The sequence below is a fragment of the Ruditapes philippinarum genome, unplaced genomic scaffold, assembly GCF_026571515.1.
Source record: "Ruditapes philippinarum isolate M1 unplaced genomic scaffold, ASM2657151v2 ctg2132_1_1_1_1, whole genome shotgun sequence".
Lineage (NCBI taxonomy): Eukaryota > Metazoa > Mollusca > Bivalvia > Venerida > Veneridae > Ruditapes > Ruditapes philippinarum.
Genome location: NW_026864698.1, coordinates 54,032 through 70,417, shown reverse-complemented (window position 1 = coordinate 70,417; position 16,386 = coordinate 54,032). Strand labels below are relative to the sequence as shown.

Genomic DNA, 16,386 nt, shown 5'->3' with positions numbered 1-16,386 from the left:
GATTACTAGTCCATATCTAATCAGGTAAGAGAAGACAGACGAGTTGGTGGACTAGAGATGGGCTTTTACGAAGACCGCTTCAAGTTTAGTATGAGGTTTTCATGGTCGAACTTGTAACAAGAAATATCTTTAAAAAAGATAAACGGCGTTAATGGATAAGATTTTCATGTATAAGAAAGAAAGAAATATAGAGCGGCAATGCGGACGCAGTTTAGTAATTATATTTTACTTGTTATATCTGTTGCCAAACCATCACTGCCTTCTTAGCATGGCCTAAGGATTAAGCGACCGAGTCATGGAAACCCCGTAACGGCATTGAAAGTGTCTGTCCAAAAATGTTGAAGCTGTTGCAACAATTTCGTCTGGTGATAATACGTCGATCAAAGAAGCCCTGTCTTACATTCAGTCGTAATCTACATTTATTCAATTTCAATGAAATACCTCTAGTAGAATTATAATTCAAGATGAATTATTGTCCTTGAAGTATTTGGTGCACATAAAAACAACTTGTTACAAGTGCGAAATTTACCAACTTTCACGTAAATTAACTTAAAAAAATGTTCCCCCCCCCCCCGAGGGATGAACCCGGGGCCTTCGGTTGTGCGGCGAGTGGCATAACTAGTACACTACAGCTTTAGGCCATTTGTGATTCTGGGTTTGAAATTAACAATCAGTATCAAAGTTCCGTAAGAACTAGAATGACCGAAAGATGAACTCTGCACTTCTCTGTCGTTTCAAACTGTGTGATTCTGATGTCACTGATCTTTTTTCTACCGTGAATCTAAAATCATTCTAGGAAGTTGATGGCCCCGGAATAATAAAACGCAAACGTAAAACATTTAGAATTAGATAAATACCGTCCAAGCACAACGATTTAATGTATGTGTTTTGTATTAAATATACATCATGAATCTGTTTTAAAATTTAATGCTATAATAGCGTCAACGCACGTTTATTTCGTGTTATAAAATCTGCAGAGTCCCTCGGAACTGTTGGAGCTCTCGCCCTACCGGGCTCAGGCACCAACCGTTTCTCGGGACTCTGCAGACGTTATAACACGGAAAAACGTGCGTTAACCCTATAAAATAATATAGAATTGGCAATAAGTGCACAATCACAAATTACGCGGATGAATATCATTTTAATCAATGAAAATGCTATTTTTAGCGATGTCAATTACCGAATACTTCAGAGCGTAGTACACAAATAAATCTGACTGTCGAGTAGTGGCATATATACATGTTGGACTGTTTTGGCGAGAAGATTTTCGCTAAATTATTTTCATCAGTGTTAAACAACAGGTTTTGCGTGAACAAAATACCTCCAAATTAATATGTTCTCAATTTAGAATTACAATGTGTTTGTTTTTATTCAGGCTACCTACGTATTACTTCACCGTGGTGCAGGGTAGCGCACTCGTGACATTATGCCCATCCAAGGGTATATAGTAAGTGAACGGGTGAAGATCAAAATAAGTTTTCATTTTGCCATAAATCCGTTCAATTCAATATTTAAGTTTACATAAACAATAAATAACACACAGATCCAAATGAAATTTCTGCAAAGATCCATTAGAATTTACCTATAACGCTTAGTTTAAAAAAAGAGTGGGGCAGTCTTTTTAAATTTTAGGCAGATTTATACTTTTATCCTAAACATTTTCTAATATCAACTGTTGGTCAAACACCATTTTGACAGTCAATCTTTTGAAATATAAAGTCAGTTCGGCTCAACTTAACTGAGAAAATATGAGCATAATGTCACTTTAACTATCTTTGACTTCTTTTGCTTTATTGGCAATAGGTTCATAGTGAAATAGTATTTTGTATGGAAGTAAAAATACTATTTTGTTTACATTTTGCTACGTATATTGCAAATAACTGTATCTTCAGTGCTATTTTCTTCGGTTGTTAAATATCTACCATACCCTTAATATGTCATTAAAACAATTTAAATACATAACTGACAACTGTAAAGAATTTTAAAGATGTGAAATTTTGAGGCAAAATGTGCCTTAAAAGCAAAATATTAACACAAAGTTACTCAACATATTTACCATGTAATTGACATATGATACAATGTAATCAAATCTTTACTTCATAAGCATGATAAACTGGTGGAAAGATATGCCACCGTCTATTCCATTTCTTTTATACAAGTTTGCTCATTGTTTGCTCATTAAAGATACATGCATTGCAAATGCTTATAGTGTATACATTTTGAAACCACTTTTATTGATATATTTGGCTTTTTCTTTTTTAAATAATAATATAGTAAAAAAAAGTGTGTGCCTTTTTTACCTAAATCATTACTGCTATGTTGCGAATGTCATCTGGATGAGCTGATTTATCTAATGTTCATTATATTCACAAACTATCTTTTGCAGGGTACCATGGAAATAACTGCATTGACATAAATGAATGTCAGGGTTCAAACCCTTGCAAAAATGGCGGGACATGTCATAATACCCCAGGATCATTCACCTGTCAATGTCTCAAAAGCTGGACTGGACGTTTATGTGACGTTGATGTTGATGAATGCTCTTTACAACTTTGTACAAATGCCACAATTTGTACGAACACTCCTGGGTCATTTCACTGCCGTTGTGAACGTGGATTTCGTGGACGTTATTGCACAGATACTGACGAATGTAAACTCCTAATAAAGTTGTGTCAACACAACAGCACATGTTTGAACACATATGGTTCCTATTCATGCATATGCTCTGAAGGTTTTTTAGGAAACAGATGTGAGCGATGTCAAGTATGAAAATAAATTCACTAAAATGTTTTTGTTTAACCACAAACGTGTTCTAAAGAGGTTGTTGTTTCGTACATTGAATTACATGAAGTTTGATAAGAAAAAAAATCCAGTTATAGAAATTTTTTTTGTAATGCTTTGGCATAGATTTAACAAAACCTTAGTACATGTAAATGCTAAATAGACTACAAGTATGCCAAATGTTGCACTAAAGTGTTAATTTATCTTTAGCATTAGATACATTTAAATGAATACAAATGTACATGCTGTTTAATATTATTCATGGTTAATGCTATATTATTTATGACATCATTGTATTTGGTGACTTGAAAGGATACCTTAATTAGTCCCCTACCGGTTTACCGGAGGGGACTTTAGGTTTACCCTCCGTCCGTCTGTCCGTCAGTCCGTCCGTCTGTCCGTCCGTCCGTCAGTCCGTCCGTCCACAAAACTGGATCCCACGATAACGCAAAAAGTACTGAAAATATTTTTATGAAACTTGATATATGGATAGATGGCAGTATGGAGATTATGCACGTCTTTTTCTTTTCTTCCTATGTTAAAAATTGTGGTTGCTATGGCAACAAATAGACAGAAAATATGGCAAATTTTACACATAACCTGGATCCCGCGATAACGCAAAAAGTACTGAAAATATTTTTATGAAACTTGATATATGGATAGATGACAGTATGGAGATTATGCACGTCTTTTTCTTTCCTTCCTATGTTGAAAATTCTGGTTGCTATGGCAACAAATAGACTGAAAATATGGCAAATTTTACACATAACCTGGATCCAGTGATAACACAAAAAGTACTGAAAATATGTTTATGAAACTTGACATATGGGTAGATGGTGGTATAGAAATTATGCACATTCTTTTCTTATCTTCCTATGTTGAAAATTCTTATTGCTATGGCAACAAATAGACTGAATTTCAAGATTTCTGATTCTAGTTTTTAAGTTTTTTCACTATAAGTTCTTTATTTCTTAAGGTATTTTCTTCAAACTTTAAATATAAATTGCTTGTCATCAACCACATCATATGTGACAAGGTTTACAACTCAGCACAAAATTTATCAGAATTACCTCCCTTGAACTTAAAATTTTCATGAAAAAAAACATTGTTTTTTAAATAACTTCTTTTTCTGAATGTATCTACTTCAAACTTCATATAAATGTTTCTTATTATCACTCAACATTTGTGAGTGTTCAATACTCTAGCAAGACTATTTCCAGAACTATGCCCCTTTTGAACTTAGACTTTTTTTTGAGAAATTGGTAATTTTTACTCCAACTTCTTCAATCATGATAGGATTTTAAAAATGTTATATTTTGATAACAGGGATGTTTAAAAAATAACTTTAGAGTGTCCTTCAGTCCGTCTGTCTGTACATAAAAACTGTTTCCTGTGATCACTTTTAAAGAACTTTTTCGACAAATTTACTTAAAATAGGAACCTAAGTGAATGGCCAATGGCCCTTCAGAATGTTGCTTGGGCTCTTACCGGTAGGGGACTTATGGATTGCTTGCAATACTATGATAATTGCTTGTTTATTGCTGATAACAATTTCTGCACATACATTTCTGCAATTTATATATGTAACCAGATAAACTTTTATTTTGGTATTAAATAAGGCTATTAGATTGTCAATAACTATTATGAGTATAGAAACGATTTAAACAGCGTAATAAATGCGTGTGTACATCTATTTCAGTAAGTTATGAACCATACCAAATTGCAATGGGGAATTTGTCATTTCATTCGTATGTACATTTTATAAACGAGGTATTTTTATGTTTCTGAAAAAAAAAGCCAATCGATTCTAGTTTAGTTAGTTTGTTATTAGTCCCCTACCGGTTCAACCGGAGGGGACTTTAGGTTTACCCTCCGTCCGTCTGTCTGTCTGTCCGTCTGTCTGTCCGTCAGTCCGTCCGTCCACAAAACTGGATCCCGCAATAACGAAAAAAGTACTGAAAATATTTTTATGAAACTTGATATATGGATAGATGGCAGTATGGAGATTATGCACGTCTTTCTCTTTTCTTCCTATGTTGAAAATTCTGGTTGCTATGGCAACAAATAGTCTGAAAATATGGCAAATTTAACACATAAATTGGATCCAGTGATAACTCAAAAAGTACTGAAAATATTTTAATAAAACTTGATATATGCATAGACGGCCGTATGGAGATTATGCACGACATTTTCTTTTCTTCCTATGTTGAAAATTCTGGTTGCTATGGCAACAAATATCCTGAATTTCAAGATTTCTGATGTAAATTTTTCAGCTTTTTCACTATAAGTTCTTTATTTCTTAAGGTGGTTACTTCAAACTTTAAATTTAAGTTTCTGGTCATCAACCACATCATATGTGACAAGGTTTATAATTCTAGCACAAAAATTATCAGTATTACCTCCCTTGAATGAAAAATAATGTTGTCTTATTTAAATAACTTCTTTATTTCCTAATGTATCTACTTCAAACTTCATATATAATTGTTTCTTATTATCACTCAACATTTTTTAGAAGGTTAAATACTCTAGCAAGACTATTTTCAGAATTATGTTCCCCTTGAACTGAGATTTTTTTCGAGAAATTGGTATTTTTCACTCCAACTTCTTCATTCCTTATAGGATTTACTTTAAAATCCCACATCGTAATAGTATGAAAAGGTTATATAAACATAATTTCCTTACTAGGCAGGGAAACTTAACACATTACTGTGATATAGACAAACTTAGAACTCAAAAGATTTATGTTCATTCATGTCATTCATTCACTGGTAAAATTGAATGGCCAATGGCCCATCAGAATGTTGTTGGGGTTCTAACCGGTAGGGGACTTATGGATTGCTTGCAATACTATGATAATTGCTTGTTTTTATATGACTTGTTTTCAATACTTTTCAGTCATGTGGGCCTCACAGTGTGAATTGTACAAATAAGAACGATAATTTACTTTGTAACTGCAAAGAAGGTTGGTATGGTAAAACTTGTCAAAACGATATAAATGAATGCCAAACTAAGCCTTGTCAAAATGGGACATGCCATAATGTACCCGGTAATTACAGCTGCACTTGTTATTCAGGGTACACGGGCAGACACTGCGAAAATGATTTGGACGAGTGTTTAACGGCGAAGTGTGCTAACAATGGTACGTGTATCAACTTACCTTACCCACAGAGGTATAGATGTGATTGTGCTCCAGGATGGGATCCTAAAAGCCGTTGTTATCATCATAGAGATGAATGTAAATTAAACCCTTGTGTTCATGGACAATGTACAAATAAAAATGGAAACTACATTTGTACCTGTAAAACTGGTTGGACTGGTAAGAATTGTGATGTCTGGGACAGATGTAAAGAAAACCCATGCTTAAACAATGGAACTTGTTTCAATGAACCTGTTAATCACTTGTGCAAATGTGCTAATGGTTGGACAGGGGACAATTGTTCTGCTGATATAGATGAGTGTAATACAATTAATCCTTGTAAGAACAATGGTCGATGCACAAACATTAATGGCGGCTATATGTGTGTATGTGGAGTCGGGTGGACGGGCCAAAACTGTACAGTAGATGTTAATGAATGTAGAAAGTATAATCCGTGTAAACACAATGGCAGTTGCAGAAATACACAGGGGGGATACTCCTGTAAGTGTGAAAAAGAATGGACTGGGGAAAACTGTTCAGTAGATATTGATGAATGCAGTAAGCATAATCCATGTCAACACCATGGCAGTTGCACAAATGCACAAGGAGGATATTCTTGTAACTGTCGTACTGCATGGACGGGGAACAACTGTTCAGAAGATGTTGATGAATGCAGTGAGCATAATCCCTGTAAGAATAATGGTAAATGCATGAATACCCCAGGAGGGTATTCCTGTCAATGTGAAAATGGATGGACTGGGAAAAACTGTTCAACAGATGTGAATGAATGCATCAAAGATAAACCATGTCAAAACAATGGCACTTGCATAAATAGTCAAGGAGGATATTCTTGTAACTGTCAAAGTGCATGGACGGGGAAAATCTGTTTAGAAGATATTAATGAATGCATCTCAAATAATCCCTGTAAAAATAATGGCAGATGCAGGAATACACAAGGAGGGTACTCTTGTCAATGTGAAAGAGGATGGACTGGGCAAAAGTGTTCCTCTGATATAAATGAATGTCATAACACAAACTTATGCCAAAATAATGGAAATTGTAGCAATACCCCGGGAGGATACAGATGTCACTGTAGCATTGGGTTTACGGGGGAAAATTGCACATCTGACATCAACGAATGTACCAATAACAAACTTTGCCAGAATAATGGAACTTGTCATAATGTCAAAGGAGGATATACGTGTACATGTCCTCAAAATTGGATCGGCAATAACTGTGAGCAAGATGTCGATGAATGTCACGGTCCTTCTCCTTGCAAACATAATGGAACTTGTAAAAACACTATCGGTAGTTATTCATGTGAGTGTTCAAAATATTGGAAGGGGAGTCATTGTGAAACTGATGTGAACGAATGTGATATAAGAAATACGTGTAAAAACAATGGAAAATGTAAAAACTTTAATGGAGGATATACGTGTGCTTGTACAACTGGATGGACAGGCAAAACTTGTAGCTATGATATAGATGAGTGTAAACTTCATAATCCTTGCCAAAATAATGGCCAGTGCACTAACATACAAGGAGGATACTCTTGTCATTGTGACATCGGATGGTCTGGAATAAACTGTTCAGTTGATGTTGATGAGTGCAGTAAACATCAGCCCTGTAAAAATAATGGCAGTTGCAGAAATTTCCAAGGAGGATACTCATGCCAGTGTCAAAATTCGTGGACGGGACATAACTGTACTGACGACGTTAATGAATGCATCTCACATAACCCTTGTGAAAATAATGGCGTGTGTAAGAATACACAAGGAGGCTTCTCTTGTCAATGTGAAAGAGGATGGACTGGGCAAAATTGTTCTTCTGATATAAATGAATGTCAGACAGAACACCCATGTAAAAATCATGCCATTTGCAGTAATACTCCGGGAGGATACACATGTCACTGCGACAGAGGATTTACGGGATTAAATTGTATATCTGATATCAATGAATGTCGCTCAAAAAATCCATGCCAAAATCAAGGAAATTGCACTAATACATTTGGAGGATATACTTGTATTTGTGACAGGGGTTTTACTGGAAAAAACTGTACATTCGATATCAACGAATGTATCAATAACAAACTTTGCCAGAATAATGGAACTTGCCATAACATAAATGGGGGATATGCGTGTTTATGTCCTCAAAACTGGTCCGGCAACAACTGTGAACAAGATGTCGATGAATGTCAAAGAATTTCTCCTTGCAAAAATAATGGAACTTGTATAAACACAAACGGAAGCTATTCATGTAAATGTCCCACATATTGGAAGGGAAATCATTGTGAAAATGATGTGAACGAATGTGATATAAGAAACACATGTAAAAACAATGGAAAATGTATAAATTTTAATGGAGGATATACGTGTGCTTGTACCACTGGATGGACAGGCAAGACTTGTAGCTCTGATATAAATGAGTGTAAACTTCATAATCCTTGCCAAAATAATGGCCAATGCACTAACATACAGGGTGGATACACTTGTCATTGTGACATCGGGTGGTCTGGAATAAACTGTTCAGTTGATGTTGATGAGTGCAGTAAACATCAGCCCTGTAAAAATAATGGCATTTGCAAAAATGTCCAAAGGGGATACTTGTGCCAATGCAGAAATTCGTGGACAGGACATAACTGTACTGACGACGTTGATGAATGCATCACACATAACCCTTGTAAAAATAATGGCGTGTGCAAGAATACACAAGGAGGCTACTCTTGTCAATGCGAAAGAGGATGGACTGGGCAAAATTGTTCTTCTGATATAAATGAATGTCAGACAGAACACCCATGTAAAAATCATGCCATTTGCAGTAATACTCCGGGAGGATACACATGTCACTGCGACAGAGGATTTACGGGATTAAATTGTATATCTGATATCAATGAATGTCGCTCAAAAAATCCATGCCAAAATCAAGGAAATTGCACCAATACATTTGGAGGATATACTTGTAATTGTGACAGGGGTTTTACTGGAAAAAACTGTACATTCGATATCAACGAATGTATCAATAACAAACTTTGCCAGAATAATGGAACTTGCCATAACATAAATGGGGGATATAAGTGTTTATGTCCTCAAAACTGGTCCGGCAACAACTGTGAACAAGATGTCGATGAATGTCAAAGAATTTCTCCTTGCAAAAATAATGGAACTTGTATAAACACAAACGGAAGCTATTCATGTAAATGTCCCACATATTGGAAGGGAAATCAATGTGAAACAGATGTGAATGAATGTGAAACCAGTTACCCTTGTAAAAACAATGGAACGTGTAAAAACTTTATTGGAGGGTATACGTGTAGTTGTACAACTGGATGGACAGGAAATACTTGTGCGTCTGATATAAACGAATGCAGTACCAATAATCCTTGTCAAAATAATGGAAGCTGCATTAACATACAAGGGGGGTATTTATGTAAGTGTGATATTGGTTGGAATGGAAAAAACTGTTCAATAGATAATAATGAATGTGTAACTGATCATCCTTGCAAAAATACCGGTACCTGTCAAAACAATCAAGGTGGTTATACTTGTTTTTGTGACGCTGGTTGGACAGGCAGGAACTGTTCGGTAGATATAAATGAGTGCAAAAATATCTTACTTTGTAGTAATCATGGCACATGTACTAACACTGACGGAGGATTTAGATGTAAATGTCCTTCGAACTGGGAAGGTATTCATTGTGAAATTGATGTTAATGAATGCGATTTCAAAAATCCTTGTCAAAATAACGGAAGCTGCACTAACACACAGGGAGGATATTCATGTATATGCCCTCCTTCTTGGACAGGTTCTTACTGTGCCTCACAAATGACCAACATTAAAATAACATCTCTTTTGACAAGCAAGTCATTAAGCACACAAACCTCATCACCGACTGATTCCACGTCTAAAAGTAGATCGTCCACTTCGTCAACCGAATCGCTATTAACAAGCCGTCCATCATTTCCATCTACCACGTTTTCGGTTACAACTAAAAATTCACCAAAACAATCAGACACAAGTAAATCACCATCTCTGTCACCTAAAGCGCCGAAACTAACAAATAGTTTTGCATCTTCTGTAATAACCTTTTCTACAGACAATACAAAGCCAAAAAATACAAGCCCTGAAGTAGTATCAACATCAAATTTTGAGACTACAACCCAAAAACCTACTGTGTCGTCAGTAACAAACAAACAGAATATTGTTTCTTCAAGCAAAACTTTTTCCAGTTCTAATTCTGCACAATCATCACTCCAGAAAAGCAAACCTTCAGTTACCACCACGTCTTTGAAAGACAATAAACATACTTCTAATGTTACCGTGGAATCAACTTTGCCAAGCACAACTTCACAAAAAAGCAGTGGTTTATCCGCTTTTTCTGCTGCGGCATGGTCATTAAGTAGTATTTCGTCAGTTTCAGTGACATCAAAAGCAAGCACAAGCAAGTTGACACTTCATAGCAGCACTCTTACCACCATATCTGCAGAAAAATGTAAGTGCGTTTTTTTACTAATGTAATTGTTACCTCGGATTACATCTGTATAACATGAAGAAACAAAATTATTCAGACTGTTTTCAGATTTTTAATTGAGTGCTTTTTTATCATTTCAGATATTTACACATTAGAATTTGTGAAAAAGTTAAGTGAGTCAGACCAAACAGATATAAAAAAAGGAATGGAGTTTTTGCTTCAAAACGACACCTGTTCTAGCAGTACTAATATAAATATCACAATATTAGATGATTGGAAAACGTCGTAAGTTAAATGTTTCATTTCAATTGATTTTTATGTGAATATAACATGCGTGTAAGTAATTTATGTTGTGCTTCTTCTTTGGAGATTGGAGAATCATCTTCAGAAGTGAAGGAGATACGCATATTGTTGATTCTATACATGCATCTGATTAATATATTCGTTTAGTATCATACACATAATATTCACAACAAGTGAAAACATTCAAAAATGCTTAAACTTTTAGTGACTGCGCGCATTCAGCATTTCATGAGATGCATTATTAGGAAGGTGTCAGAGTATGAACATATTAATTCATTGGTTAAACAACGGCAGCACATTGTGTTAAATACTTATATTTTAAATAGTAAGGAATGCAATCAATTGAAGCAGTATTTAAGATGTTTGCATTTAAAATAACTTAATACCATATGTTATTATGTAAGAACACGTCATATTATTTCTGCATATGCACCAAGCTATATCATTTCGAACATATCTAGAGATATGACTTCCGATGCCTAAAATTGATGTACTCGTATATGATATTTGTCCATAAATATGTTTGTTAAATTTTAAAACATCAAATATAAGGCACTGTAATAACAATAATGCTGTCTATTTCATTAATTGTTGCTGAATGTGAGAAAATGTATGTCTATATCAGTTTAACTGTATTTTAAATGATAAAATCTCTATACGGTATAATATATTGCTCGGTTAGTGCACCATAGCTAATATTTGATAGACACGTTCTATTTTTTGCTAAGTTTAGTCAAAATAAAAGATATTATTGGCAAAAATATACACATTTCTTTCACCAAGTTACACACACGGATACTAGAATTTGCAATAACAAATAAGGATACAAACACCGTATTTGAAATGATTGCGAATTTTGAAAATGTTCATATAAAGACATATGTGACTGCTGTTTTCCAATTTTTCAATGAAATCCTGCATGCTATTCGGAGGTGAAATATTTGTTTCCCTAAATAAAAAAGGTTTACTTATGTTTATCAGAATTAATTCTGTGAAAGTTCATGCGCAATGTGATGGTAGAGATGTCTCAAAAAAAGAAATTGATGAAGCGTTAAGTGCCTTAACACCACAAATGTTGAAGTCTCTTTTCCCCTTTGAATTGAAGCAAAAAGGCGGACACAAAGACGGTAATGAACCCGAGGTACGTATTGTCATTAACGTTTAAAATAAGTAGACTATTTTTTATTATAAATAAACAGTTAAATGTATAGATGTTGCGCATGACAAGTCGTCTTACTCTGCCAAATTATTTCAAAATCCTTTTCAAATAGCTGAGTAATTGACCCACTACGAAACTGGATAGATAGACAGACGGATCCATTTTCCACATCCCATTTATTTTGTTCAAAGAGGCGGGGACAAATACATGCATATTAAAGTAGTATAATATTGGAAAGGTACATTATAAATGTAAATCTTCAAATAAAATTCTTCTTTTACACAGGACACAAAACAGTATTATTATTTTTTCTAAGATTTTTAAACCGACCATCTGGTGTATTTGTCAGCGTTAATGACAACACCAGACATGAGGTATTCGTAATCCTGTAATCGTAATCGATTGCAATTAATTACAATTTGTCCGTGTAATCGAATGTATTTGATTACCTTTTACAAGTCGATTACATTTAATCGTAATTGTAATCATTGCATGCGCGAAAAATGGTGCAATCGTCGATTACATTTCAATTATAAATCGGTAATTTTGGCATAGAAAAACTTCAATTATGGAACTGCTATATTTTATACTTGTGCAAATATGATGTTTCATATTAAAAAATACTGCAACATGCACTGGATGTAATATGTTAAACTAGTTTTACTTTGAACCGATTCAATTAAAGGTGAAATTTATTGAATTGAAAAGTTTTACATTGCGTCAATTTTATTTAAAACTGAGTTATTTAATTTTACTGTTTTTTTTTTACTATACACAATCCTTAAATATTTTTACCTTTTGGTGTCAGTAACAAACAACTTATATATTCTGCCTGAGGTTTAAACAAGTATTTTTAAATCAATAACTGATATTGTACAATAATACCTAGTTTTCTGTTACCCTTACTGAAGATAATTGGTATAATCACTCAATAGAAGTGTAAAACAAGTTCATGATTTTCTGCTAAGTTTTTTTTAATACCACCAGATGCCAAGGGAATAACAAAAGCAAAGCGCGCACTGTGCAGTTCTTATATATCTGGTTAAACAACAACAACAACCTCAAATTTTGTACACTGAGTGATAAAACTTTTGGTAAATTTATTAAGATAAATGTAGCTCACACATTAAAGTTTAGTAGAAGGCACATGTCAGTCATCTTGGTTACTTTGTTAAATTTTGCAAATTTTGTGCTGCAGGTGAATAAAAATGACTGTCATTTGGATTTTGTTATCTGTTTATTGCTATGAACTCAATTTAATCGATTACATTTAGTAGTAATTTACCCCATGTCTGATAAACATATAAATGCAGTTTGCATTCTTTAACATAATCTTCCCATTGAAATGAATCGTTTCGTGATTACAGTTTTACTTTCTAAACTTCAAAATATATTAGGGAGTCGTATATCCTAGGCTAGTCCCGTCATAACATTTTAAAGGTAAGAGTCATTATTATGAAGAGTATTAGTAAAAGGTGGACTCAAAATAGGAGTGTCCTGCAACTTGTTATGAGAGAAGAAAATTAAAGCCGGAAATTCCACAAGTAATATTCAATAATCAAATGACTAAAATATTTATAACATGTTTTAACAAATGTTATTGTTTTCTTCACTTATTATGAATTTTGTGGGATTAGTGATGTGCAAAAAGTAATGTTTTACAGACGAACTGGATTCAGAAAAATATGATGGTGATAGTAGGAGTTGGTATTGGCGTCGTGCTGATAGCTGCTACTACAATTGGTTGTAAATGTTATAGGTAAGACATCAGTTTATTTTACAACTCTTCTTACAATAAATAAGTAAAAGAACTAACGTCTGATTTATGCTATACTGAAAATATTGTGCAATGAAAGGAAAGTCAGGCATGCAGTTCAGTCGATATATACCTTTAGAATATAGTTCATAATAAATAGAAATAACTTCACTTTCTTTAACGTTAAAAAGTGTATAAAGCTTTAACAAACGAATTTGTTTATAGTAAAAATATATTTTCCATAATCTTATGGTGTGTTTTCGGAACAACCTAGACATAGAATGTCTCTGTTATATAACCATTAATATTATAAGTAAACATATTTAAATGATGCGGAACAAACCTTTATGCTTCATTTAAAGGGTTTTAACTATTTGCATAAACCATTCACTGAAAGGTACTAGTAAGTATTTCTTTCATACGAAATATTGGAATTACATCTTTTTAAAAACTGAAGCACTAATTTTGAAAACCACATACAGATGATATTAAACTGTATATGGTTTAAGGGCAAAACACTGCAGTTGTTAAGGTTTAAAGTCACATTTACATATGTATCTGCATAAATATCTAGCGGCTACTACACAATCTTTCACAGGTCAAGAAGGAAAATGTTTTCTAACGAAGATGGGCCTTTGTTTGACGACACACCTACTTTTGTAGAGCTAAAAAAACGAGACAGAATTGTTAGCGGGCAAATCACTGCTACTGAAAATCCCCTCTATGATTCTTTCTCTTCCTCAAACAGAGACAGCTATATTGCTTAGTATGGATTTATGTGCTGATGTAATACATATAAGGTAACAGGTGGTTACTGTGCGATAAGATACTGACATTTATTATGATAATTATTTATTACTAGTGTACTTTCTATCATAGTAATAGTTTAGTTTATTTCAATATTCCATTGGACCAAATGATAAATGACAAGACAGTGTAAAGCATACATTTACAATAACATGTGCAAGTGGAGAAGGTATAACACAAATTGTTTATCATCATTGAAAATAAATATCAGAACAAAGGATGCATAATAATAAATTACCACTGTTTAGCACAACTTATATAAAAGTGCACGTTTTCTTTACCTTGTGATAAATGCACATGAATTATCGACGTAATTATTACATGTTTTTGTTAACAATGCTTGAATATTTAGCGTTTTTCTAAGGATAGAAATTATATAATAAAGTTTGTGTAAAATTGTTATTTTTTTAATTAGTTACAGCTCTTTTTGTTTGTTTTGCTGAATTCTACGTAAGTAATATTTACTCATAACTCACTAAGATAACCAGTCTTAAAGATAGTCAATGCTGTAAACACCAAGATAATAGTTCGAGCGTCGGAATGAGAATTGTTAGTATTTTTTCTACAAAGTCCATTATTCATGTATATTGCAAGAAGGATAACTATTCTATGCTTTTAAATATTTCATTATGTATAATTTTTAATCTAGTAATTTCAAAACCCTATTCAAATGAAAAATGAACATATATTGCTCAGTGCAAAACCCTACTACAATATACATGTAAATACTATTTTATCAAAAAAAGCTTTAATGTTTGTTCACAAGTTTGGTACCTTACTTTGGTACTTCAGCTTTAAATACAAACTTTAAGGAAAGTATAATGTATTGATTCGTGTTTCAACAATAAAACATGTTTGCCATGGTCTTGTTATGCGTGATCGTTTAATTTGCTAAAAAGTTATTTTAAAATGTGTCCTTTCCTCGTATGTTATTCTTTATTCGGCTCGTTAATCATTTAAGTTTGATATTTACTATTTTGACAGACTACTTATTTTATTTTGCTGAACAGGTTTTTGAGTGTTTTGCTCCAATTTTAAAACAAATTAAGGGCTATAACTATTATTGTAACTATTGCATTGCTCAGTAGACATTTGTTATGGTTTTATTTCTCTGAAGGACATGTATATAAAATGGACCATAGTTGGAGAATGGAAAACAAAGTCTAATTTATAAAGCCGTTTGTTTTATTCAAACATGTCAAGAAATGAGTATATACATGACAATTAGAGACATATAATATTAAATAATAAATATAGACATCTTTTAACAAAGTATGTATGTGGTGTATGACAATATTTAAGTCTTTTATTTCTTTATCATGTTGTCGCGTATTGCTGTTGTTTTATGTTGTTGTTTATATTTTTGTATATAATTGTTACCAGAAGTTATGTAATCTAGTGATTAATTACGATTTCTTCTTTATCAAACAAAAAACCATGTATGTTAATTTGAATGTTATTGTATAAATAAACCAGAATACTCAACAATCATTTCTTTTCAGAATACCCTGGGTGATTTAATAGAATTCTCCATACACAAGACAATGAGTTATTATAAATACATAAATATTTAACTTTCAACATTCAAATTCTCTAAATGATACCATTTAATCCGTCCTCTCCAACTATTCTAAACTGTAAGGCTTCACAAATATAATATATTGCTCAAGTCAAACTAGAAAATCCCTATGTAAAGATTTTAAAACACATACTAATACAAGAACAAATGTTGCTGCAATATGCAGCAATTGAGAAGCTCCGCGCAAAAATGCGCTTATTACAGATACCTTAACAGATCATTCCAACGCACAGGCCATTTTCCATTTAGATTAAGTACTTTGTACAATATTCCAGATGTTTTGTAAATCGTTTAAGTTTTCTCTAAGACTTGTAATGGGACATGACAGTAGTGCAACATTGTTCTGTTTGTGTCACAGTAGTCAGTAATTTTAGATTATAAAAAATATCAAAGCATGT

The 16,386-nt window shown here is 33.3% G+C and overlaps 1 protein-coding gene across 1 annotated transcript in view; it reads left to right on the top strand.

Moving 5' to 3' along the window:
* Nucleotides 1-15,897, top strand: part of LOC132726538 (neurogenic locus notch homolog protein 1-like) — a 52,458-nt gene extending 36,561 nt beyond the window's left edge. The window contains exons 12-17 of the mRNA XM_060711872.1: nt 2,387-2,763; nt 5,677-10,405; nt 10,525-10,669; nt 11,669-11,828; nt 13,511-13,605; nt 14,201-15,897. Of these exons, the coding sequence (XP_060567855.1) occupies nt 2,387-2,763; nt 5,677-10,405; nt 10,525-10,669; nt 11,669-11,828; nt 13,511-13,605; nt 14,201-14,369 (5,675 nt within the window). The 3' untranslated portion in view covers nt 14,370-15,897. The remainder of the gene's footprint in view (nt 1-2,386; nt 2,764-5,676; nt 10,406-10,524; nt 10,670-11,668; nt 11,829-13,510; nt 13,606-14,200) is intronic.
* Nucleotides 15,898-16,386: the final 489 nt, after the last annotated feature.